Here is a 24,730-nt window from a genome sequence, read left to right as displayed (position 1 = left end):
CTGTTGCTAGGACTTGGCTAGCGAGAAGTAATTTGCAATTTCTAAAGTGCTGTCAAAACTACAAAAGTAGAAATAATCAGTGGAAAAGTGTTAAAACTACTTTGTCCAATGTTCACACACACACACACACACACACACACACACACACACACACACACACACACACACACACACACACACACACACACACACACACACACACACACACACACACACACACACACACACACACACACACACACACACACACACACACACACACACACACACACACACACACACACACACACACACACACACACACACAAGCGGAAACCACAGTTCCTGGTGGGAACAGGGATGTTATGACTGATACTGGCATGGAAACTGTACTTCATCCAGTGTGTGCATGACACATGTTGCAAGAGTGGGGGTTAGGATGTGTGTGTTGGTGTGGGTGTAAAAGATGCAAGAGGAACACTTAACTGGAGAAAACTGGAGCACTCTATCTCTCTCGGCCGGACACACATGCAGACACACACACACACACACACACACACACACACACACACACACACACACACACACACACACACACACACACACACACACACACACACACACACACACACACACACACACACACACACACACACACACACACACACACACACACACACACACACACACACACACACACACACACACACACACAGTAACATATGGAGATGAGGCTGAGAGCTGGCCCTGTTCAGATAAATGTACCAGATACTGCTGCTTCCAGGCTCTAATCTAATGACTGCTTGTGTGTCAGCTCCTCTGCTTCTTTATTTGTGAGGACCAGTTTTAGTGTAGGTCAGATCTTCCATTCTTCAAAATGCCTTTGTGAAAATGTAGACTGTTGGTAATGCTGTAGTGGATTTTAGGGTGAGAAGCTAGTTAAAGTATCATCTCAATAAGGGTCTTCACAACTATGCGTCTGTGAGGGAGTAAGAGGTCCAGCAGGATTACTCTTATAATCTGCAGGAAGGACACACACCACCTACCGCTTTACTATAGATACACCATCTGTTGCTACTGCAAAATTGAAGTGTGTACAACATTAAGTTCAGATACATTTAAACTGCTTATTTAATTGTTTCAACAAAATACTTGGCTCAATTTTAAACAAGATCAAGGTTTGGCTTAAAATGAAGAAGTTATAAGTAATTTGACTTATAGAAGTTCATTTTAAAAAGTCTGTGTTACATAAAGAGCGTTCTCCTTGGTAGAAGTCCTGTATTTGACTTTGATCAAAAAACGCGTTGTGATACGGCCCAATATAACTGACAATGCAGTTTAGTTTAAAGGGAATTAAATTTTCAGGGGACGAGGATGCAAAATTACTACTGTCAACAATTATTCAAGTGAGATATATAAATTAGTGTAGGTGGAAAAAAACTGAGAAGAGCTCCAGAGCAAACCTCGAATGACAACATAAAGAGAAATGCTTGAGCTTGCTCTTAAAAACAATGGACTGCGTCAAACAAATACATTCACTGTATATGTAACGTTAACTTTACAATTAGGACAGAATATACACTGGTGGCACGCCTGGCAAAAATATTAAACAAAGCATCACAAAGCTGTCCTGGTTTAAAATCACGGCTGTAGTGGTGTGAGGTCTCTCCTTATTTGGGCAACAAGCCGCTAGCTAAGCTAAACATATCCAACCAGATACTCAAGGCAGAGAGATGAAACTGTCTAACACCTGGTGAGGCAAACATATATTGTATAATTTCCAAAATGTTGTATGTTGCTTTCAAAGGATCTGTTCACTCAACATATTTTCTTACCTAAGAGACCGGGGAGAGATCATCAGTGTTAGATATCTATTATGTTCAGGCCTTCAAGGCAAATGCACAAATGACTGTCTCTGGGGATCAAGTACAACTGGTGTGTTGACATCATGAGAACCCTCACAACTATTTCCTGTGTGTGAGTGTCCAGATGTCTGTGGCCTGTGGGAATGAGAGAAGTGTGCGAGACAGACAGGAAATGATGTCAGACATTCTCATGCAGACTCTGACCGGCGTAACACACACTCACAATGCATGCCGAAAAGCACAAGATTACTAAAACAGCATAAATAAGCGCATGTGACTTGTGTTATTATAAGATCTTTTTTTCAGTTAATATTCTTGTTGTGATTCTCTTTCTATCTTTTCCCCAACATTTAAGCCCCCATATTCTCCCTCTAGGAGCATTACATGACAAGTGAGTGGGAAAAAGAAAGACGGTAGAGGGGTATGAGTGTCTTTCAGTGCGTCAGTTTAAGTCTGTGTGTGCTTTAGCCAATTTGTGTGCATTTGCATGTGAGTGAGTCATCACATCAGGGCCTTAACGCATCAACAGCAGTTAAGCCAATTTATTTTATAAAGCAGCTCAGCAAGTCAAGGTCAAATCAGACGGTAAACACTCATTGCCTTTCCATCACTCAGAGGGACACTGTAATCACCAGAAATAGCAATCTCTTGCTATTTCATTAAGCATTTCTTGATTTGTACTCATTCCAAGAGGGGCTCATTTATTGTAAGGCAATGAGAGTCTAATTATAAAACGATTTTAAAAGAACTCTTGGGTATTTAGGAACATCTAATTCAAGTAACCTTTTTAAAGAATCATGTTTTTTTTCAGTCAATAAACAACAAATAAAGGGAAATGTAAAAAAAGTAAGCATTACCTGCATGCTAAATATAGAAACTCCTTTTGTCCATGTAGCCTATATAGCTATAGGCACATTAGCCCAGGTTGGACACTGCTACCTTTACCATCGTAGGGAAGACCATCCATGCTAAATTGCATTCATTTTTTAATCTGTACAGCTGAATAAAGCAGCAGCAGTTAGCTTACATAATGTATGCTTTGTTACTTGCTAATGTGAGGTACCTGATGATATCTATGATATGTTGTAAGCTAGTTGTTGTTAGCTAGCATGCTGTTAGCTGAAGATGCTAGTTGGTGATGATGCAGACAAAAGTAAATATGAGGCTCCTGTGTTAAGTGAGTGTGTGGGTGCAGGTAAAGTGTTCTCTTTGTCGTGGGTCCAACTCATTTACCTGAATTAGCATTTAGCATCAGAACAAATAGCATGTTGAAGACAGATGGAGCATTTGATGTCCACAGATTTAACAGCTGTTACTTTTGGTATTCAAACCTTTTTTGATGTGGGATTATTTAGATGGCTCAACTGTTTAAAGTCTACTTTTGTAATGCTTGCTGGTTAAGTTATTTCCCATTAGAGCTCAATCAGTATTATTGAGTCATGGGGGCAGGAGATGAGTGTCTGTTTTTATAGAGCTGATGATAAAGCCACTTGAATAAACACAGAAGTGACTGTGAGAGGTGGGCAAAAGAGAAGCTTAGCATGGGATTAATGCACACACACACACGCACACACACAACATGTTGTAACTTGAACTGCTGTCTGAGTCTCAGGCGGCAAGACGACATAATCAGCCATGTGTTGTGAGAGAGGTCGGGTTTGTTTCCCTGCTGTGTATCTTTTTCCATATACTGTGTGTATGACCCCTCTTTGCCAATGTAGCCAAAAGATGTAGACTTAACTCATTTTATTCCCCAAGCTTTGACTTTTTCATTTTTTCTCAATAATTTCTGACCTCACCCTCCCACTCCTTATCCCAACGCTACCATTGGCTACTAAACATTTAAATTCAAATAAGACCTCTATTCAAATCTATTTGAATGTCTTTCTTTTTGTTTTGCCTTTCTCTTTTTTATCCTTCATGTTTTGCTCCGGCCTCGTCTTCCGCCTCTGATTGGCTGATTTGAATTTTCAAAAAGTGACCAATCCCCCTTTTTTCATCCTCAGAGACACAGGATGTAAACTCATCCCTCCCTCCTTCCTTCCCCTCTTTTCTTCATTCCTTCTCCCAAAAACAACCAGATGGTGAGACAGCAGTGGCGAGACAGACAGCGACAGCCGGCGGAAAGCCCTTCGGAGAGTGACATCACAGTCTCACTCTCAAACTCTCTCTTGAAGGGTATAAAGGCCTCATTGTATCCTCCATCACATGGAAAAATGTTGGCGGAACGTTGTGAATTTGACAGAGTGCATCCATGGTCCAGGGTCAGTGTGACACAACACTCACACAGAAGCTTTACCCCGCAGTGTGTTCGTGCATAACGGACCTTTTCCTGGGTTCCTGATTGGTATGACTGGTGTTTACAGTATGTGCACTGTGAAGGATGCTAGTAAAAGAGAGCGTTGTCTAAAAGTACAATTGTGTGTGTAGTTAGTCTTTAACACGTGTTTCTTTAGTGACAGAATGATGGATCTGTGTATGTTAACATGTGTGAGGTCAATTGAAAGGCATAATGCAGTGCTCAGTGTTTCTCAGACAGTGGGACCAGCACATATACACATTTGAAACAGGGAAATTCCTTATGCAAATTAGAAGAAGCCTGGCTTGACCACAGTCTTGTGACTTTGACAGTGTGATGAAAAGGATCATAAGAACTGTCTCACAAAATATAAACTCCACCAGAAACAAAACCGCATGTTGTGGCAACATTCAGACATAATTAAAGTCCTTATTTTGAGATATAGTGATCAAGGTTTTTTCTCTGCTATTTTTAACTTAAGTCTGGTCAGAGCCTGAAAATACATTAGATGTTCCTAATAAGATAATTTCTGCTAGTTTAATGTAAAAGTTGTTATAATAATATAATTTACTAAATGCAAAAAAACTGTTTTTACACAAGCAACTCTTAACAGTGAACTAAACTGAAGAATAACAATGTCTAGTTGAGATTTAGGATTAAGAGAACATATCCTTATTTTAACATGTCCACACAAACCGAATTTCCCTCTATGGACTTTGAAGACGTTTATAAGAAGCGGAAATACCATTCTAATTTTTTTTAATTGTAGTTAACTAAGAACTCAGAGCTTTTTGACAGAAGACTTTGTACTTTAAATTAAATAATTAAGCTTCACTAGAATTTTTTTTCCAGATTTCTCATTTCCCAATCATGCCAATACTGTATCTAACATTTCAGAACCTCACGGACACTTACTTTGACGTCCTGCTCCAGTGTTCGTATCAGTTCTCCGTCCACCTGCCCTGTTTGGGCCACGCGCAGAGAGCGTCGCTCTGCTTTCCTCAGCCGGTACTGCAGGATGCGGCAGGTCTTGTTAGCCTGAGAAACAGCAGCAGTGTGAATGGATGAAGCTGTTTCATATTAATTATGTAGCTTCAAGGGAAATTCGCCAGGCAACAGTCATTAAAATACAAAAGAAGAAATAGAGACATCCATAATGCACCAGGACTTGTGTAGCACCTTTGTCTCAAAGATGACTGAAAGATTCAGATGATTGATTGTCCATCATTTTACTTCCCTGCTTGAAATGCATTAAATATGAAAATAAGGCAGTGTCTTTTGTCAGAACAAAAGTAAGAGCATTGGATGAACCAACATTTAAATTCTCTATATCTCTTTGTATCTCTCTTATCAATCAAGAACTACTGTCAGCCATTAAAAAGCAAACTGAAAGGTTTGGGGTATGTAAGTGCTGCTAGAAATTTGAGAAGTAACTCATTTTGAGAACATTTAAAAAATATTAACTAAAAGATATCAACACAAAACTTCTCCAGTTGTAACAAAGCCAATATGTCAGCATTTTTCTGAAATGTCCTATTTGAATATAAGTTGAGGCATTATCTAATGCTAACTTTTGGTGGAATTAGTATAAATATAAAAAGTATATAAACAACGTTTTTAAATGTTAACACCTATTTATTTTTATTTTAGTCTGAAAGAAGACATAATGCCCAAATCAACCGGTGTATGAACAAAATGCTTTTGCCTCAACGACTCGGCATAACATTTCATAACAGGATATAACAAAAAATGAGGTCACAGATTAATTGAGAGAGCTTTCATTTATCCGGCTAGTCCTGCACAGTCTTACCTGCTCCATCTGTTGCCGTAGGTCCTGCAGCTGGTAGACGTCGTCCTCCATGTACATGTCCCTCATCTCCAGCATCTCAGACCTCAACTCCTCCATCTCATCCTGCTCACAGACAAGCAGAGAGTGTATAAGTGCATTTGTCTCCTGCAAAATCAACCTGCATGGAGAGAGCCGTTTGGTGTTGTAGAGACTCTTAATTGTACCTCGAAGTGCATTATGCATTATGTGGGCCATAAAGGGAATGCTTTAATGTTTAATAGGAACCATTAGCGTCTTTGTGCTAAATGCAAGACAACCATCATCATCATCAAAACAATCACTGATGTTGTCATTAGCCACCACATTTTCATCTTCATCATCCTCATTATCAGCCTTTACAACAATGAGTGTCTTCTTAAAATAAACTGCCATGTAATATTCTCCCAAGTCAGGTAAAAGGGGTCATCAGAAGCAGAGATCTAGACGGTGTAAGTGGCAGAATGATGCACTAAGTAATATAATATGATAGATACTGTATTGATTTTCTTCTCTGGCTCGGGCACAGGAGGTCAAAGGTCAGGGTCAGGTTATCAGATTGCCTGAAGAGACTCTACCTGCTGGGAAACTGGAGAAAAGAAAATTCCTACACTATAAAAAGTGTGAGGTAAAAATATCTAAACAAAAGGCTTTCAAAAATATAGTATGGAATACAGATCTCTTGTGTCTTTTAAATATAAACGTTAGCCTAGCTTTTCTAACACAACTGATTTGGCAGAAACTACTTAGCAGATCATTTTGGGTAAATGGTGGGCCATTTTTACGGAAAAGCCTATCTGGCATGCTGGTTGGCATGAAGGATGCAGGCAATCAGAATTATTTGCGTCCAACCCAGCAGGTTAGCGAGTACAAGGGTAAACAGTGTATACACTCCATGCAGCCCACCACCTTCATCAGGTTCCTGTCAGTCAACATGTTAAACCTTTGTTCCAACATGTCAATAGATGCATGCAAGAAACCAGGTCCATAGTAGGGCTGAACAATTAATCGATTTTAAATCGAAATCGCGATTTTAAATGATGCAATTATCAAATCGCCTAAGCCTGCGATTTTGTTGTTGTAGTTCTTCTTGTGTGTCAGTCATCCACACCAATCAGAAGTACTGTGCTCCACATTTCCATTATTTTGGGAAAAAATCTAATTGCGATTTTTCTGACCAATATTGCGATTGCGATTCGCGATATTTGTTTTTAAGCGACCCAACGGAAGTTTATTGTAAAATGCGGCCATATCTCCGGCTAGGAAGGTCGCATCAACATGCTCCCGTCTCTAGCATTACTAACCTGACTCAGATGGTTTGATTCACCAAACCATCTAGGAAAGCTCCATTGGAAGCCATTTGGAAAAGGCAGGCACTTTCAAAAATACTTTGCAGGTGATTGGATCAATCTGTCTATCACCTTCTATCATGGGCCACTTCTGATTGGTTAACAATGGCTGGTACATGTGGAGCACAGCACTTTTGATTGGTGTGGATGACTGACACACAAGAAGAAAAAAAAAAAAATTGTTAAAAAAAATTGCAGGCTTTGCGATTTGATAATCGCATAATTTCAAATCGCGATTTAAAGTCGATTAATCGTTCAGCCCTACTGTAGTGTTTTTTTTCTAACACTTTTCTAGATATTCTACAGATAACTCATTGATTTCAGCCCGACAGCATACATTGCATCATTCCTTTGATTCATATTCAAGGTGCAGCCCTTGTTTAAGCATGTCAGTCTACTGATATGAACCGCACACCACCAAAAAAAGTATTGCGCATTATGGGAAAGCATGTGTAGGTGTTATGCAACTGTGATAGTGTACTGCAAAACACTGTATGTGATGTTTAACTAATATAGGTAAAAGGGGAACAAGCGAATAGTAAGTAAGTAGTAGTAGTATTAGTAGTAGTAGTAGTAGTAGTAGTAGTGCTGTCAAAATACTCTACAGTGAAGAATGTGGGTCAACCTCTGCAAAGCTCTGACTGTAGCAATAAGGAGCTCTGGGGATGTGCGTGTGTTTATGTGTGGATAAGACAGATAGAGAGTACGTGTGAGTGGGTCGGCTCTGCTGCTACTACAGTATAAACTATTTGTGTGAGTAGGAATCGTAAGCATGTTAATAATTAAGGTTACGTTTGTGGATTAGCATGCAGCAAAGGGAGTGCTTCTCTGAGTTTGTGGGTGTGGGTGTGTGTGCAAAATCTTGTGAAAGATATTTGTTGATGGAGCTAAAATGGACTGCAGCAAGGAGCAATCTGCAGGACTGACTACTTCATATCTGCAATACAGAGGAGAGAGGGGGCGGAAAAGAAAGTAAAGAAGGAAAGGTGATATAAAAGGAAAGAAAAGAAAAAATGGGGAAAGTAAAAAGAGAGAAAGAAATGTCAAGGAAAAGAAAGACCAAAATAGATCAGAGAGGTAGGGAAGGAAGGAAATGACAATAAAGGAAAGGAAATGGGAGGATAGGAGAGGAACAGCAGGAGGAGAATGAAAGAAAGAAAGAAAGAATATGACATGCAAGGTATTTCAAGAAACGAAAAATGGGAATACAGAACAAAAAACTGAGATGGGAAAAACAGAGCGTGAAAGAAATGCAGACGAGAAGGGAGATAAAAACACGACAGCAGAGAGCGAGAAAGTGAGGACACGGAACGAGGGAATCACAAGTTAATGTGGCGAGAGACTGCGAGAGAGAGAGGTGGTCCACTGACCTGCTTTACGCAGCTAACTGAAGGAGAACAGGGAAGATGGTGTGTGTCATGTGAATAAGAAACCAGTCAGGAGATTGAATCCCAATCAGATGAGAGCGAGCCAGGCAGGTCTGTGTTTTGTTACCTTGACAAAGAAACATAGCTGTTTCCCTCTGTTTCCAGTATTTGGGCTGCAGGCTGTAGCTTCATATTTAGGGTTTGGCTTGGTTTGTTTTGTTTTGACCATGCAGTGACACTGAAAGCACTAAATAAAGTTGCTAGGATTCAGTGATTAGTTCACAATTATTATATTGATTAACACACGACGTTGATAATCAATTAATTTGTGATTTTTAAAGGAAAAAAAGTTAAGATGATCTGATTCAAGCTTCATCATTGTGAATATGTTCTTGTTTCTTCACAACAGTAAACTGAATGTATTTAGTTTTAGATGTCATTTTGGGCTTTGGAAAACACTGGTCATCCTTTTTCACTATTTTCTTATTGATCAAACAACTAAATACTAAATAATCAACATTAATATAATCGTTAGCTGCAGCGCTACTACTTAAGAAAGCATGACACAAGATACATAAAAGCATCCATCATGTGTATGTCTGTCAAATGTAAAATCTTCAAAAGATCTAGCGTTTTTATAACATCAGAGAAAGAAATTAGCCATAAATTCACCTACATTACAAAGACTTCCAGATTCTGAGAAATACAGGAGATTCAATATCAACTTTTAATTTAATCATAGTATATTATGTAGTTAAAGTATAAGCTGAACTACCATGGCAACTCTTTTTCATTCAAATATTTTGATTATTGAATTTCAACAGTCATACAACATTAGCCTGCACAGATGCTTAACCATTATCTTAAATTGTGGTCACAGGAGAGACATTCCTCAAAATTAGGTTTGAAAGGCTCATCTTTGTGGGCCTGTCTGTGAAGTTGTAACATGAGGTCGGAAGTTAGTAGCTTCATGTTTCGCATGTGGACTCAGATGGTAATTAGATTCACTGTCGGGGTTCCTGGTGAGAGTGAGATACTTCAACAAGGTGTGAATGGTAGGAACGACAATCAGTCAAACTGCTGTTGTTGTGTGACAAAAGTAGGAAGTAGGTGAGGAAGTACGGTAGTTATTGTTGCAGGTAATATAGCTGGAATATTTAAATGTTAACTGTAGCCAATCAGTCATCAGAAAAATGTTTGCAAACTATTTGTTTATTAATAATTTGAGTCGTTTTTAAAACAAAAGTGGTTTTTAACATCTTAAATGTGGAGATGTGTTGCTTTTCTCAGTTTTGTATCATATTAAAAAGGGAATAACTTGGGTTTTGGACTGACACAACAAGATGGGACGGACCCTGAACCTTTCACAATTTCCTGACACTATATGGAGCATAAGATGAGTCTAGAAAATAACAGATCAATTAGTTATGAATATAGATAATTGTGAGTTGCAGCCCTATTGTTGACAATCATGATCTATAACACCAGAATATGAATTCATAATTACAAAGATTCCAACAGCTGTTGATCTCCCAATAACCGACCAAATGGGAAACAAGAAAGAGTCAATAGCCACTTTCACACCAAGTACTTTGCCGTACTTAGTTTCCAGCATTAGTTCCAGACCCGGCGCCAGAACAAATCTATAGAGAGGGCATATGATTTTCATGGGAGGGCACACAAAACTGTCATGTGCCGCGGCCAGTGGCGGTGCGAGAGATTTTCTTTTGGGGGTGCTGTGGGGTAGCTTGACATTTCATAGAGGGTGCTCAAACATGTAGGGTGTCCCATTAAGGTACCGGGCGCTACAGTGGAATGTTCTACTGCATCACTCCCCACACGCACATACACACACCCGTGACTGTTACTATAGCCGCTTTCACACCAAGTACTTTGCCTTACTTAGTGCCAGCACTTAGTACCCCCATGGAACTAAGTACAGATCGCGTTCACACCGGAATAATTTCTCTGAGAGAGGATTAGGCAAATGAAGCCGCTGACGTCACTTCTTCTTCTTCTGCTTTGGGTTTACTGGCAGGCTGCAAACCACTTCACGGCGTATACTGGCACCCGAAGTCCCCGGCCGGAAGTCCCCGGAGTTAGGGACTGGCTTCAGTAGAAGCTGCTGGGACTCTTGTGTTGCCATAAGTCTCTATCTGATGGTGTGCTGGGCTAATGCTAATAATGCTAATGCCAGCAAATAAAATGGCGGCTTCAAAACACTTTTTAGAGTTTTCAGGGGCGTGGTTTGCAATTCGCCCAGTCAATCCGAAATTGGAACTTTTTTCTCCCCAGGAAAGTACCTGCTCTCTATCAGGGACTGAAAAGGGGGTAAAAAAAGTTCTCATGAACTAAGTTCTCTTTTTGGTGAGAACGCAAAATCCCAGGAACTATCGGAACTAAAAGGGAAAAGTACGGGGAAAAGTACTCCGGTGTGAAAGCGCCTAATGCATCATAATATGCACTACATGAAGATATAGTGACAGATAAACAGACATTAAGTTCTAATATGCCTGAAAAAAATTATGGGTAGGAAATGGAGAAGAGGGAGCTAGATAGTGTTATCCCAAAACAAATTAGACAGTGAGATATTGAGAGGAAGCCGACACCATAAGAGCTTGTTGTTTTCATCGTCTGATTACTAACCTGGGGGCCTGTACTACGAACCTAACCTGGATATGTTTGAGTTAGCCGGTTGGCCTAATCCAAAACATACACGCTCTCGCTAAACGGTACTACGACGCGGGTTATCAAGCCAAGCCAGCTCAAGCCAGCCGTGTCCTATCTAGTTAGGTGCGCGTTCACATGAAAGGGGTGGTATTTGGAGCATACTGACAGCGCAGCGTCATACTTCCTGAATGAAAAGTCAACTATAATATATGAATAAGTTAAACTTTAAACATCCATGACTTAAACACTTTATCCAGGATAAAAGCCACATAGCTGCACCTGCAAGGTGAATACAGCTGGTAACAGAAAAAGTGTTTGAATGCGTACATTAACAGGTTTATGATATCACTGCCCTGTCTAAGACACGAGTGGCTCTGACTTTAATTACATTTGTCTCGAGTGTTTCGTCAACTTATGTGTTGCTTAAAATAATACTTCTGCATACAGTATGTGACACTGTGAGTGTTGCACAGCCAGATACGGCTCAGCTGACTCAGATAAGAAAATATATGATACATTATGAAGTGATATGCCGCGGACTGTACTTAATGTTACTCTGATCCGGTTACTTATGTTGTGGCAGATATTTAAGTAAGCTTTCTTAGCGCTAATGTTATAATAGTCAGATTGCTCTGAAGATGGGAGGTGATATTCTATTAATGTTCACGTTCACACAGTCGGTGTCTTTCCTGCAACGGCAGCTTTTCTGTATTTCCTTTATCCTGTAATATGACTTGATCGCTTTAAACTCCGCACACTGAGCTCTGATTGGTCAGCAGGCAGTGCTTTCACTGAGTTGAGCTCTTAGCCTGCAACCTAACCTGGTCCCGACCAGGTTAGCCGCTAAGCATAAGTTACCATGGAGATCTAGCCTGCTAAAAAGAGAACCAGCTTCGTATACCGGAAAGCCGGAGTTTTCCCTGAATTTAGCTGGCTAAGCGAAAATCCTGCTTCGTAGTATACCCCCCAGGTGTTCCTCACAGCTGAAGCTACAGACACAAACACTCACCCCACTGACAGGCCTCCCATGAGGCTTTGGGGTGGTCCAATAAGGTAGCTCTGTTTCATGCTGTCCTATATAATCAGGCAGCAGAAAATGTGCACTGCACCTACTAATGATGCTGTCTTATCTTTGCAGCCCTTTGAATATCACTAACAGCTGAAAATACTTTATGCTAGCAAACTAGTAATCATTTAGGGAAACGACTAATGATTATCTCTGTATGAAGATATACAAAAAAGTGAAAAACGTATTGAAATTGCTCATCTGTTCCCCAACAGCATTCCAAAATCATAGCTTTTTGATTAGCATTGGTTTGCAGCAAATGCTACCATTTGAGAAGATGGAACAGGGAATGTTGACGTTTTTTGTTTGATATGGCAAACTAATCAACACTTATCAGGTATAGATAATATAAAGCATTTATCCTGATTATTACGCTGGCTAGGATCACAAAAAGTAAGCCTATAGTGGAATATGTCATGATAATCAACCTGTGTCATTGTATTTTTAGAATATTGCAAGTGTATTTCATTAAGACAACCTTGCTTGTGTTTTACAAGAGTAGCAAGTGTCGTTGAAATTAAGTAAATGCATCAACATCACCATACAAATGAATAGAAAACCTTTTACTGCTTGTGTGTTTAGAGCAAGAATCAGGATTCTCCAACACTGTTGCAGCGCTCCCTGAGAAAAGAAGAGGTGGACCTCCTGATGAGGCGACAGACGAGTGCTGTTGATCAATCACCCTCCACAATCAATCTCTGACAATTATTGTCTTGTCTGGTACCTGCCAGTTAGTGCTTAGAGACATGCTAATATAATTGATCATTCCCCTAATCAATCACCCTTATTGGCTTGCTGGTGGATTCATATTACATTCCACCGCATGTGGACCTGTGGGAGCTGAGAGATGCCTTTAGTAACAACACCTGAGGCCTGTACTACTTCAGGGAAAACTTGGGGTTTCCGATCCTACGACGCCGGTTCTCTTTTTAGCGGGCTAGATCTCCATGGTAACTTATGCTGCGCGGCTAACCTGGGCGGTATACTACGAATCTAGTTCAACCCATCTTGGATATGTTTTAAGTTATCCGGTTGACTTAATCCAAAACAAAGCCGCTCTCGCTAAACTGTCCTACAATGCTGGCTATCAACTCGTTCGCTCAAGCCAGCCGTGTCCTATCTAGTTAGGTGCGCGTTCACATAAAAGCGGTGGTATCTGGAGCATTCGACCAATCACAAACATGGAGAAGCGTACTGACAGCGCAGCGTCATACTTCCTGAATGAAAAGTCAACTATAATATTAGACATATGAAGAAGTTAAACTTTAAACATCCATGACTTAAACACTTTATCCAGGATAAAAGCCACATAGTTACACGTAAAAAGGTTCGCATGAACTAATTTTAGTACCGGCTCTTTTTGGTGTGAACGCGATCATGAACTAAGTTCGCATGAACCTTTGTGGGAAAAGTACCGCAGTGTGAATGCGCCTATTGTGATTGGTCGAATGCTCCATATACCACCCCTTTCATGTGAACGCGCACCTAACTAGATAGGACACGGCTAGCTTGAGCGATCCACTTGATAACCCGCGTCGTAGTACCGTTTAGCGAGAGCGCGTATGTTTTGGATTAGGCCAACCGGCTTACTCAAACATATCCAGGTTAGGTTGAACCAGCTTCGTAGTACAGGCCCCTGGTGAATACCCCACTTGTCACAATAATATTATCATGCCATTGCATATATGTGGTATTTTAGAGTTGACTATATTGATTAAGGCAATAGAATATGATATTCTGCTTGCACCTGCGTGAAATGGCGCATACCGGAAGTACGGTGTCGCCCTCGGCCCAAAACCCGTATGTGTGTGTGAAAGAAGTATTATTTTAAGCAACACATTAAGTTGACTAAACACTCAAATCAAATGTAATTAAAAGTCAGATCGTGTCTTAGACGGGGCAGCTAAATATCATAAACCTGTTAATGTACGCATTCAAACACTTGTTCTTCTTTTACCAGCTGTATTCACCTTGCAGGTGTAACTATGTGGATTTTATCATGGATAAAGTGTTTAAGTCATGGATGTTTAAAGTTTAACTTCTTCATATGTCTAATATTATAGTTGACTTTTCATTCAGGAAGTATGACGCGCTGCGCTGTCAGCATGTGAACGCGCACCTAACTAGATAGGACACGGCTGGCTTGAGTGATCCACAGTTTGATAACCCGCGTCGTAGTACAGTTTAGCGAGAGCGCGTATGTTTTGGATTAGGCCAACCGGCTAACTCAAACATATCCAGGTTATGTTGAACCAGCTTCGTAGTACAGGCCTCTGTTGACATGCTATCCCACTGAGGGTAGCGATGATGTAGGGTTGGGCTGGTTGCTGAAGCATTGGGGTTTTTCAATTTGACAAAAATAATATGTTCCTCGACAAGTTATTTGAACTGTTTCATGTTTAAAAAAACATTCAAAACTGAAATTTGGAGGCCATAATGCATGTTTCCCAGAGTATTTTACTCTTCTCAGGATGGAAACAACCCTGAAACTAGACAATCACAGGATAGTTATCTCCCTGTTATACAAATGCAAATATAACACCTTGTTAAATTTGCAGCAAGACAGATTTCTCTGCAGGCTGCAGCTGACAACCCCGAGTCTGATGGGTAAAATTACCGAGTCCTTTCCTCCATCATGTGAGCTGACAACAATGACTGGCAAAGTATGTTGAAAAGGCACTACCTGCAAAATACTACATCCACACATATTTTACTTGTTTACATCTTAAAAATTGCATGTGTTTATATTCCATATGATACATGCCATGTTGAGGCTGCAAGGCTACATGTGTTGCTCATGTGTTTCATGTGTCTGTGGGGTTGCATGCTCTCTAATCATAACATCATCATCCCTGTGAGTAGCATTGGATGGAGTCCAAAGGCATTTCTACACTGCAAATCATAGTGAACAAACTGAACTCAACTGACTTTATATTACACCATGCTCATGATTTAAATAGTTTTAGCATATAGGCCAAAAAGCAACAGAAAGAAACCAAATTCTAAAATAGGCCGGTTAGGCCTTTTGTTTATGTTTGTCATTTGAAAAACCCATGGGACATTTAGTCACAATTATAGTTGACACTTATTCGAATATATTGGACTTACCTTGAGGTAATCATTCTCAGATCTCAGTTCTTCTATTTCCCGTACAAACTCCTCATGCATGCCATCCATAAACTCCTCTGTGAGGTCTGAGAAAGCCAGGGATGTGCTGGGGGGCACCCTGCTGTCAAACGAGGTGACCGAGCGCTCCTCGCCTGGGGATATGCTCCCTTCCCCTGTCTCCACGGCCAGGGAGAGCCGGTCCTTGTAGTCCCTCTCTGAGGAGAAGCAGGTGGTCCTGGCGGTGGCATGTTGGCTAGCTCTTTCTGCCAACACGCCATCCCTGAGCGGCTTGTCTCCGTCTAGCCCCCCGCCTCGGCTGCTTCTCGACTCGGCGTCGCTACTCACAGCGTCCGCTGAGAGCTTGTTTTCCTCGGAGGCGCAGTCCGAGAGCTCGGAGCTACTGTCGGTCGGGGAGAGCTTCCCGGTGGCACAGCCGGAGTCCTTAGATAAATCGTCGGAGCCTGTGCTGGCGTCCGAAACCTTACGCCGACCCCCGGTGCTTTTCACTGCGTTGGCCGTTTTAGACGAGGCTGAGGATGATTTGCCCGTCGGTTTGCTCTTATCCGCTTTACCTTCCTTTCCAGCGAGACTTCCCACGGGGCTGCGACGGGAAATGCGGCTGCCCAGGTGAATGCCTCCCGGCTTAACGCTCAGAGTCGGGGTCCCAATCCCTCCGCGAATCTTGGTGAGCGACCAACCGGGTACATCCTTCGGTCTGGCCGGGGAGGGAGCCCGGTTTAGCTTTTTCTTCTTGCCTGAAGGCTGAGCGGACACCGCCGCAGAGAGCTCCGCGGTTTCAGGCCGGTGGGTTGGCTGCTGCTGCCCGGGCACCGCGTGCTGAGTTTGCCCGCTGTCCGAGCCCTCCGCCCCGCCTCCACTGTCCATCTTCTGCCGGAGATGTAGCCTCCGTTCCTTGACCGAGACGAAGACGAGGTCAGCCGGAGAGGTATGGACATCAACTTCCTTTGTTTTTGTCATTCATTCCGTTTAGGCCGAAACAAATAAAAAAAAATTGAAACGAAACCTCCTATTTTGCGGAAACGGGAGGCAGAAGTTGTAGTTTGAATAAACAACTGCAGAGCACACAAAAGGAGGGGATCCTCGCTCCGTCCACAATGAGAGCTCAGAGCTCCTATAGTGCAACAAGGCGAAGAAGCAGGAAGCGTAGTCCAAAAACTGCAGAAACGCAACATACAATCCCGGTTTCCACGGTGTGTAGTAGTAGACTTGTAAATATTTCCGCGTTGTTCTGATAGATCTTCTCCCCCACGTCAGGATATCTGTCCGGATGACATAAACTAGCCGGCCGGTTCCTGTTCAGAGTGTTGGTGAAAACAGAGAGGCAGTGTGGTGGATGGTCTACCCTCTCTCCCTCTTTCTCCGCCCAGATAACGGGATGTTGCCCTGGAGGAGAGAGAGAGGGAAAATCTAGTTTCTGCAGCTCTCTGTCGCCACCCTTGCAGGATATTAGAAGGGCAGACGAGCAGGAAAATAAAATAATATTGCTCTGAGAGATGCATGAGGAGCAGGGTTCACCATTGCTCACTATGCATTGCTTTAAACCCAAAGCTATGATGGTATGTTTTGCCATTGATGCATTCTGTTGTACTCTACATACACACAGAACAAATGTTACAAGGAAAAGGAATCTCTTAAACATCTTTACCTGGAAAGATATGTGTAAGGGATAAGTAGAGTCTTAATAGCACGACAATAAATGTAAACAAACCACCCAAAAATGTATCTATTTTATAGACATGTTGAATTGAATCAGTACAAGTAAGAATATTTTTTATTTGGTAGTTACTGTAAATAGAATTACATATCTTCAGCAAAAATCCAACCTAATGCGCTTATTCTTTAAAACACGAGGATATCCTAATGTGTCTGCAGTAGCCTATGTCTGAACACCATTCCCATCATGATTAATGCACATCCTTGTGGGATTCATCATTTGCACATGGTAACACATTACAGTAAGTCTCGAGTTACGTGTGCGTGAGGATAGATGAGTGTGTGACTGTGTGTTAATTTGATACAGGTAGATTAGAAGAATACACTAAAATAACAATGGTAACGTCCTAACGTTAAGAAGGTGTGTAGAAATACATGTATTAAAAGTATTAGACAAATTGAAATATTGACCTGATGGTGGTACTTTCATGGATTCATCCTCTGGGGACCATGAATGTTTGTATCAAATTCCATAGTTTTTTATTTAATAGTTTGAGAAATTCTAGTAAAAGCCTTAAATGTTCTACTGTATGTGTGAAAGAAATAGATTATCACATTTTATAGTGCTGCTGCAATGAGTCCAAAAACTGTAAATTAGCATGTTAGAGCATTACCTTTTCTTAAAGTGTTTTTTATGTAAGATGAGTTAAGGAAGATCAAGTTAAAGGTGGTTACTTACAAGTAGCTTAATGAGGCTAGATAGATTGTCACGGACATGTAATTACATTAACAGTCAGTCTTTAGCTTAGTGTTGGCAGCGTTAAATTCATTTCACTGTTTTGTGAGCTTTTTATTTTCAAAGCTGCATTAAACCTTCAAAAAAACATAAAAGTGGTGTTTTTGTTATCTTGCTGAACAAAATGGTGTCTTAAACAGATGTTTTTTTTCTGTAATAATACAAAATCTACAAAAGAAATCTTTTTTTGTCGAGGACCCAAAAAAAACTACAGTGCTGCATCCCTCTATTATTCCGCTTTATTTAGTGAAGTCTTGAAGTATGTACCTGATCATACTGTTCCCAAAATGTTACTCAACTACATTCCCTTATACATACTTTTTCATATACAGAGCAAGCAGGAACCATTAAGTTAATGGGTAAAAATATGTTTCTGAAGTATTCTCCACAAGTGACAGGGACATTATGTCATCTCCAGCTATTAACCGATGGTTCCTTTCATTATTAAAGCTAAAAAGTAGTGTGGGACTTCCGCCTCTTCCATCTATTCCCCATTTCTAATAATAACCTGTCTTGTAATGCACTGTTGAGGAACCTGCGACCAACGTTTTTCATCTCCGGCCTTGTCAGGTATTGAACAATCAATAAATAAAGAACACAGAATTATTCAATATAAAACACAGAATTTGTGTGATTATACTAAATGATTTACAAATAAACACCACTGCATATTTACAACTGTTACACATGCTGATGTAACGCAAATGTTTTCAACTTGGGATCAATAAAGTATATCTTATCTTAAGATGATCGATGGCTACTGCCATATTTGCAAAATGTGCCTCTGAACCTTGCCAAGTGCATGTTTCAGGCTCATCAATTAACAACAGGAGGGTGGCGTAGGCAGAAATCAAAGAGTGGGTGGGCCCAAAAAAAATCAGGTGGGCCCAGCCTGTTCAAGACCAAACATACTTAATATGTCCTAAAACGCATTTTAACTGAAATAAGCCACTATTAAGCCAACTATACTTGCCTAATTGCAGAAAAGTTTATTCAGACAGACACATATTAGAAGTCATGTTATAGGCACACCACACCAGCACAGTAGCCTATAACATGACACGGCTGCCGCTGCACAAACACACAGTTGCCAACAGCTGCACAGCATCAACAATAAAGCATGGATACGCAGAGCGGTGCGGACATACTCATTATGGAACGGCGGCCACATAAACACACTGGCGCGCACGCACACAAACATTGCGTAAAGTCCAATTGCTGCAAAACTATCAAAAAACAATAACTGTAATTAATAATTATTTGTTTGTTTATTTATTTGTTTTTATGTTTTTGTTTTGTTTGTTTTTCATTAACACATGTATTACTTTAAGAAAAAAAAAAAATATGTATGTTAAAAAAAAAAAAATTGGGAGAAAGGGTGGGATTAAATAAATGTAAACTTCTTCCCATGGACCCTTTTCGGATGTGTATTTAGATCATTTGTTTATATATAATTTAGAATCAGTAATATGTTTGTTTATCAATTTGACACTGCTTACATTTCTATATAAATCTCATGTTTCATTTCATTTTCATATTTAATTTTTTGTTTTATTGTTTTACACATTCGAAATAAATCTAATAAAAAAAAAAAAATGAAATATACTATATACATGTAGCCTACAGTCCAAATACCTTTGAAGGTTACAGCAGGAGTCGACGGGGCTTTGTGTTGAACACTGAAATAATGTCCTTGTAGTCCAAGGATTCAGTCAGTTCTCTTTCAAAGGAGAGCAGGGACAACGAGTTCAGTCTGTCTGTGTTCATTGATGCCCTCACCCCCGTTTTTACTCTACTGACAGTAGAAAAGACAGTCTTTCCACAGTACAGCTTGTTATGGGTAACGTGACGAGAGCCCGAAGGAGACGATTCATTTGAGGGAAAATGTCAGTGGGACATGAGTCGAGCACCTCCACGAGTGATGGGAAGGTTATGCCCGCTGTCACCTTTCTCTTTAGCTGCTGTACAAAGACTTCGTGTTCTGCATCTTCCACACAGATGGAAAAGTGTGTGCTGGCCAGTGTTGGGACTAACGCGTTACAAAGTAACGCGTTACTGTAACGCCGTTATTTTTTACAGTAACTAGTACTCTAACGCATTACTTTTTAAATTCAGTAACTCAGTTACCGTTACTACATGGTGCGTTACTCCGTTACTGCGTTAGTTTTTTTATATAGTCAACAGCCAGGTGAACAGAGATGAGAACTGTACTTAAGTACAGTACTTGAGTAAATGTACTTAGATACTTCCTGTGTCACATGTGGATACGGGCTGTGGGCGTGTTTGTGTTGTTTACTAACAAGACTATCATGGCGGCGGCGGAGCTCAAGTCTAGTTTCTCCACCTGGAGATATTCTCACTATTTCACTTTTGTCGAGCACAAAGAAAATAACGTTTTAGTTAAATGTAAGTTGTGTGCTGGCGGGTCAAAGAGCCTATCTACTGCCCAAACCAGTCATTCAAATCTCTTAAAACATCTGCAAAAACAACATGCTGGGACGAAGCTAGTAGCTAAGACCACAGAGACTCGCCGACGCCACTCCACCTCCACCTGCACCTAAGCAACAGCGGCTGGATTTTAACCAAGGGACTGCTAGCCAGGGAAAAGTCGATAAAGCCATTGCACGGTATGTTGTAGAACACATGCAGGCTATTGCTACAGTGGAGTCACCCGCTTTCAGGGAGCTAGTTAGCATGATAGCATGTCCGGGCGGCACACGGCATATGAAACGGAAAACTTTTTCCAACTACCTGGAGAAAAAATATGTAAAGCCAGCTAATATCGATGCTATCCAGATTGCATATAATGCATGTCAAGTTGATCAACAGATTGTATTATTCTCCAATGCAATAACAGTACTGAAATGAAGGCTATAAGGGCATTAATATAATGGGAGCCCTTTTTTAAGTAACTAAAACGTTACTTTTCACAGTAACGCATTACTTTTTGGTGTAAGTAATCAGTAAAGTAACTTAGTTACTTTTGAAATGAAGTAACTAGTAATGGTAACTAGTTACTGGTTTTCAGTAACTAGCACAACACTGGTGCTGGCAGGCTGAATTAATTCATTGTTACCAAAGGTGCTAGACCGAGGCAACAATGCAGCAGCGGCTTTCATAAACCCGTATGTGTCCGCCTTAAAACGAGTGTCCAGTTCCATAATCTGCCTGTCAAGCACATTATTCATAATGTTTTTTAGGTCGGAGTTGTCCTTTACAGGGGAGGCTTTGCCCAGGGTAGATTCAATTTGCGAATCGCCAAATTTACCTGGCAACCTCCTCTTTCGCGACCCAGTGACGTCCCAGTTAATGATGTCGTGTTTCTTCATCAAATCATCTGTCAGTGTCACAAGTTTAATGAAGTCACTTTCTGTTTTCCTCAATGTATTGTAGTTTTCCTTGAGACCCTCGATTAGATCGATGCAATCTGTGACTGATATAGTAGAACATTGCAGGCCTTTTGTTGCGTAATCACTAATTTCAAACAGCCTGTTGAACATGACGAGAATAAACACACATTTCTTCGTCTGCATCTGCTGAAGTAGAGAGTCAGCTTCGATTTTGGAGTGGCCGGAGCTCTGAGAAAAATCAGCCAGTGTCTCCAAAATTGGTCCAAGGAGTGTCAATACTTTACTGACAGCACAAGACCATGAGCTCCATCGGACATCACAGGATCTCTCCAGTTCCAAAGTTGGTTTCCCGGGACGCAGCTCTTTTTAGATTTCAATAAATCTAGCATGTCTTCGGGTCCCCGTCATGAAACTGTGCAGGTTGTTAATGACATCAAACATTTTTGAAATGCCGGGAGAAACTTTTGATGCTGCGCACAGGACGAGGTTTAGGCGATGGGAATGACAATGGACATATATGGCGTGGGGAAACGTTTTCTTTAAAATCATATGCACCCCTCCTTTATTGCCGGACATGACCGATGCCCCATCGAAACCAAATCCAACGCACAACTTGGGGTCAAGCTGCAAAGGCTCCAGCACTTGCAGGATTTTCGCTGATATGGCATTTGCGTGCATGTCTCCAGTCTCCAAAAAACCCACAGCCCTTTCCTTGATCATACCTTTGTGCATGTATCGGATACATACTATAAAAGTCAGCCGAATTACTATTGATACTGCAAGGAGACGTATTTTGTGAAAAGAAATTGAAGATGTTGTTTAATTGTTGATATATTTATGATCCACGTCAAGTATTCAGTTGTGGCAGCAGTTCTCCTGTTTGTCCAGAAGTCTTCTCATCAGGGCTCTATAAATAAAGAACTACGGCAGATGTGTAATATTTAATGCAGCCGAACCGTGTATTACAATGCCGTTATGTGATGACTTCCAAAGAGAAAAGCAAGCACACTCTGAATTAGGTATTATTTTATTTTTCGTTGTCGGATATCATATCTTATTAACACCATATCCCAGCGTGCATTGCGGCTAAAACATCCAATCAACGAGCTTCAAGCTGAGGATCTTGGGTAATCAGTTTGGTGGGTTTGTGGTGTGTTTCGCTCGAAATGTCCCGTCTGTTTCCGGTGACTTTATTTACGGCTAAAAAGCCCAAGATTATAGAAATAAATGAATAAATAAAAACAAGGATAATTGTGTGTTATTGTTGAGTAAATAACAGTGTGTTATTTAGAAAAGAATAACAAATTAGAAGGAAAAGATTTTTAAAAAAATACAGATTTCAGTATTTTGAGGCTCTGAGCCTCACAGACGGAAAAAAAGTCAGACATTATACGATTTAAAATAAAAACAAATAAATAAAAAGATAAAACACTGGCATGTAATTTACGTTAGAATAAATAGAATGGTTTTGAATAATAGATGAGAGTAAAATCTACTTCACTTTACAGCCCCACCCACTTTTGGGGAAACCAACGCTGTCATTTGAACGGCGATCAAGCCTGAAGCCACAGAGATCTTCTGTTACTGTCCTTTCTTCTTAGAGGAAGTACAGAAACACGTAACTCTGGATTTGTTTTAATGTTTGAGGTGCAATAAACGACACAGCAGCTTTTTGTCATGTTAAAACTATTATTTTCTGCCTTGCTCATGAGAGTAACAGCTGGCGAAATTACAGCCTCGCCTACTGATTTTAATTTAACCATATATCGAGCCCGATTCTTGATTTCAAATGTGTGCTCTAAAATGATATTTATAAATAACTATTATCATTATTATAAGCAAGACAATAAATGGCAAAGATATGTAGAAAATAAACGTATTTAAGATACGTTCATAACAAACGTAACGTGGAAGAAAATATGCTTCTAGAAGATTTGTAGAAAATAAACATATTTGAGATACGTTCATAACAAACGTAATGTGGGAGAAAATACGTTTCTAGCTAAACGTAATTGAGAATGCAGTTTAGTTCTGTGGGAACGTAATTTTTAGGAGACAGGGTTGGGCAGCAGAGCACTGGGAGCAGAGGGAGGTGAGTTGCGGCGAGTTGCCGTACAATATAACGAATATGACGGATGCGACGGAAATACACCCGAGCAGATATGGTACCCCGAGCAGATATGGTACCTACACCTGGGTTGCGTTCCAATAGTCCATTTAGCTTAAGAACCTTCCTAACCAAGTGAAATGACCCGGAAGTACGTCAGTGGCAGCCATGTTAAGTGCCGTTCCAATTCTCAAAGGCCCAATCCCAAACCACTCCCTCGACGCTACCCCTCCGTGATGGAGTGAACTCCGTCTGTAGCCAAACTTGCAGCTCAACGAGGCTCCCTCCTGTCAGATGGAGGGAGTAAACACAGCAGAAAGCTTTGGGACGGCCTCCCCTCTCTCCGGCAGAAACAGGAAATGCCGTAACTGTATGTAACAACGGTTTCAAGTCAGCATCTCTTAGACAAAAAGTTTAAATGAATAACTCAAATAAAACTCCAAACATCTTTCATTGTGTTTCAAAGCTCTTTTAGTTTTAAACCTGATGTTTATAAGCTTCTTAGTTTTTGCAACGGTCTGTAAATATACACAACTTTATAATAAAATGCACACATGTACCTTTCTCTAGACTAAACACAGGTATGATCCTAAGTTAAAAACATATGAGGTTATCATGAGGTTGTTAACATCGCAATTTATCAGTGGATGTTTGCTGGAACTAATTGTAAACAGCTTGTTTCCTGACGGACACACACAGCGTGACTCCGGTCAGGTAGAGACCGGTCTCAAGTCAGCACCGCTGCAGACTCGCTGTTTGAGGGCTTGATAGCCCACTCCCCCTCCACACTCGTTGCTTTGGAATAGCCCTCAATATGGCGGACCCTCCGCGTGAATGCGCAAACGGAGGGGTAGGGTGTAGGGGTAGAGTGTAGGGGGCGGTTTGGGAATGGGCCTTAATGAAAGGAAAGGAGGTTTCAAACTTCCTTTATAACCTCCTTTAGCTTAGGAACCACTGGACCTCCCTTATGGCCCGTCCACACTACAGCGTTGACAGCGTCGACAGCTTCAATCTGCCCATTCACTTTGAATGGGGTGACGTCACGTTGCCTCGCTTTTTCGCCGAACTGAATTGTGGGTAGCATAGCGGTCCGTCTCCGCCGTCTCCGGCACCAGAAGTTGAACAATCAAATCCCGTTTCGGAAAATCTGACAGCTCAAGCCGTAGCCAATCAAACCGCGTCTAAGCTGGGAGAGATATCCCGCCGTTCATTTCTATATTTCAAAAAAAGATGGAGGAGAAACTAATTATCGCTGGAGCAAATCACCCGGTTTTG

General features: G+C 40.9%; 1 protein-coding gene across 2 annotated transcripts in view; it reads right to left on the bottom strand.

The window, feature by feature from the left end:
* mtcl2 (microtubule crosslinking factor 2) overlaps positions 1-16,853 on the bottom strand; it is a 140,441-nt gene extending 123,588 nt beyond the window's left edge. For both annotated transcript variants that reach the window (XM_034086782.2, XM_034086783.2), the window contains exons 1-3: positions 15,529-16,853; positions 5,954-6,055; positions 5,059-5,181 (exon numbers count right to left, since the gene is read on the bottom strand). In XM_034086782.2, coding sequence (XP_033942673.1) covers positions 5,059-5,181; positions 5,954-6,055; positions 15,529-16,506 — 1,203 coding nt within the window. In that variant the 5' untranslated portion in view covers positions 16,507-16,853. The remainder of the gene's footprint in view (positions 1-5,058; positions 5,182-5,953; positions 6,056-15,528) is intronic.
* Positions 16,854-24,730: the final 7,877 nt, after the last annotated feature.

The sequence above is a fragment of the Pseudochaenichthys georgianus genome, chromosome 7 (genome assembly GCF_902827115.2).
Source record: "Pseudochaenichthys georgianus chromosome 7, fPseGeo1.2, whole genome shotgun sequence".
NCBI lineage: Eukaryota > Metazoa > Chordata > Actinopteri > Perciformes > Channichthyidae > Pseudochaenichthys > Pseudochaenichthys georgianus.
Note: the sequence above shows the minus strand (reverse complement) of the source record. Positions and strands in the feature narration are given on the sequence as shown.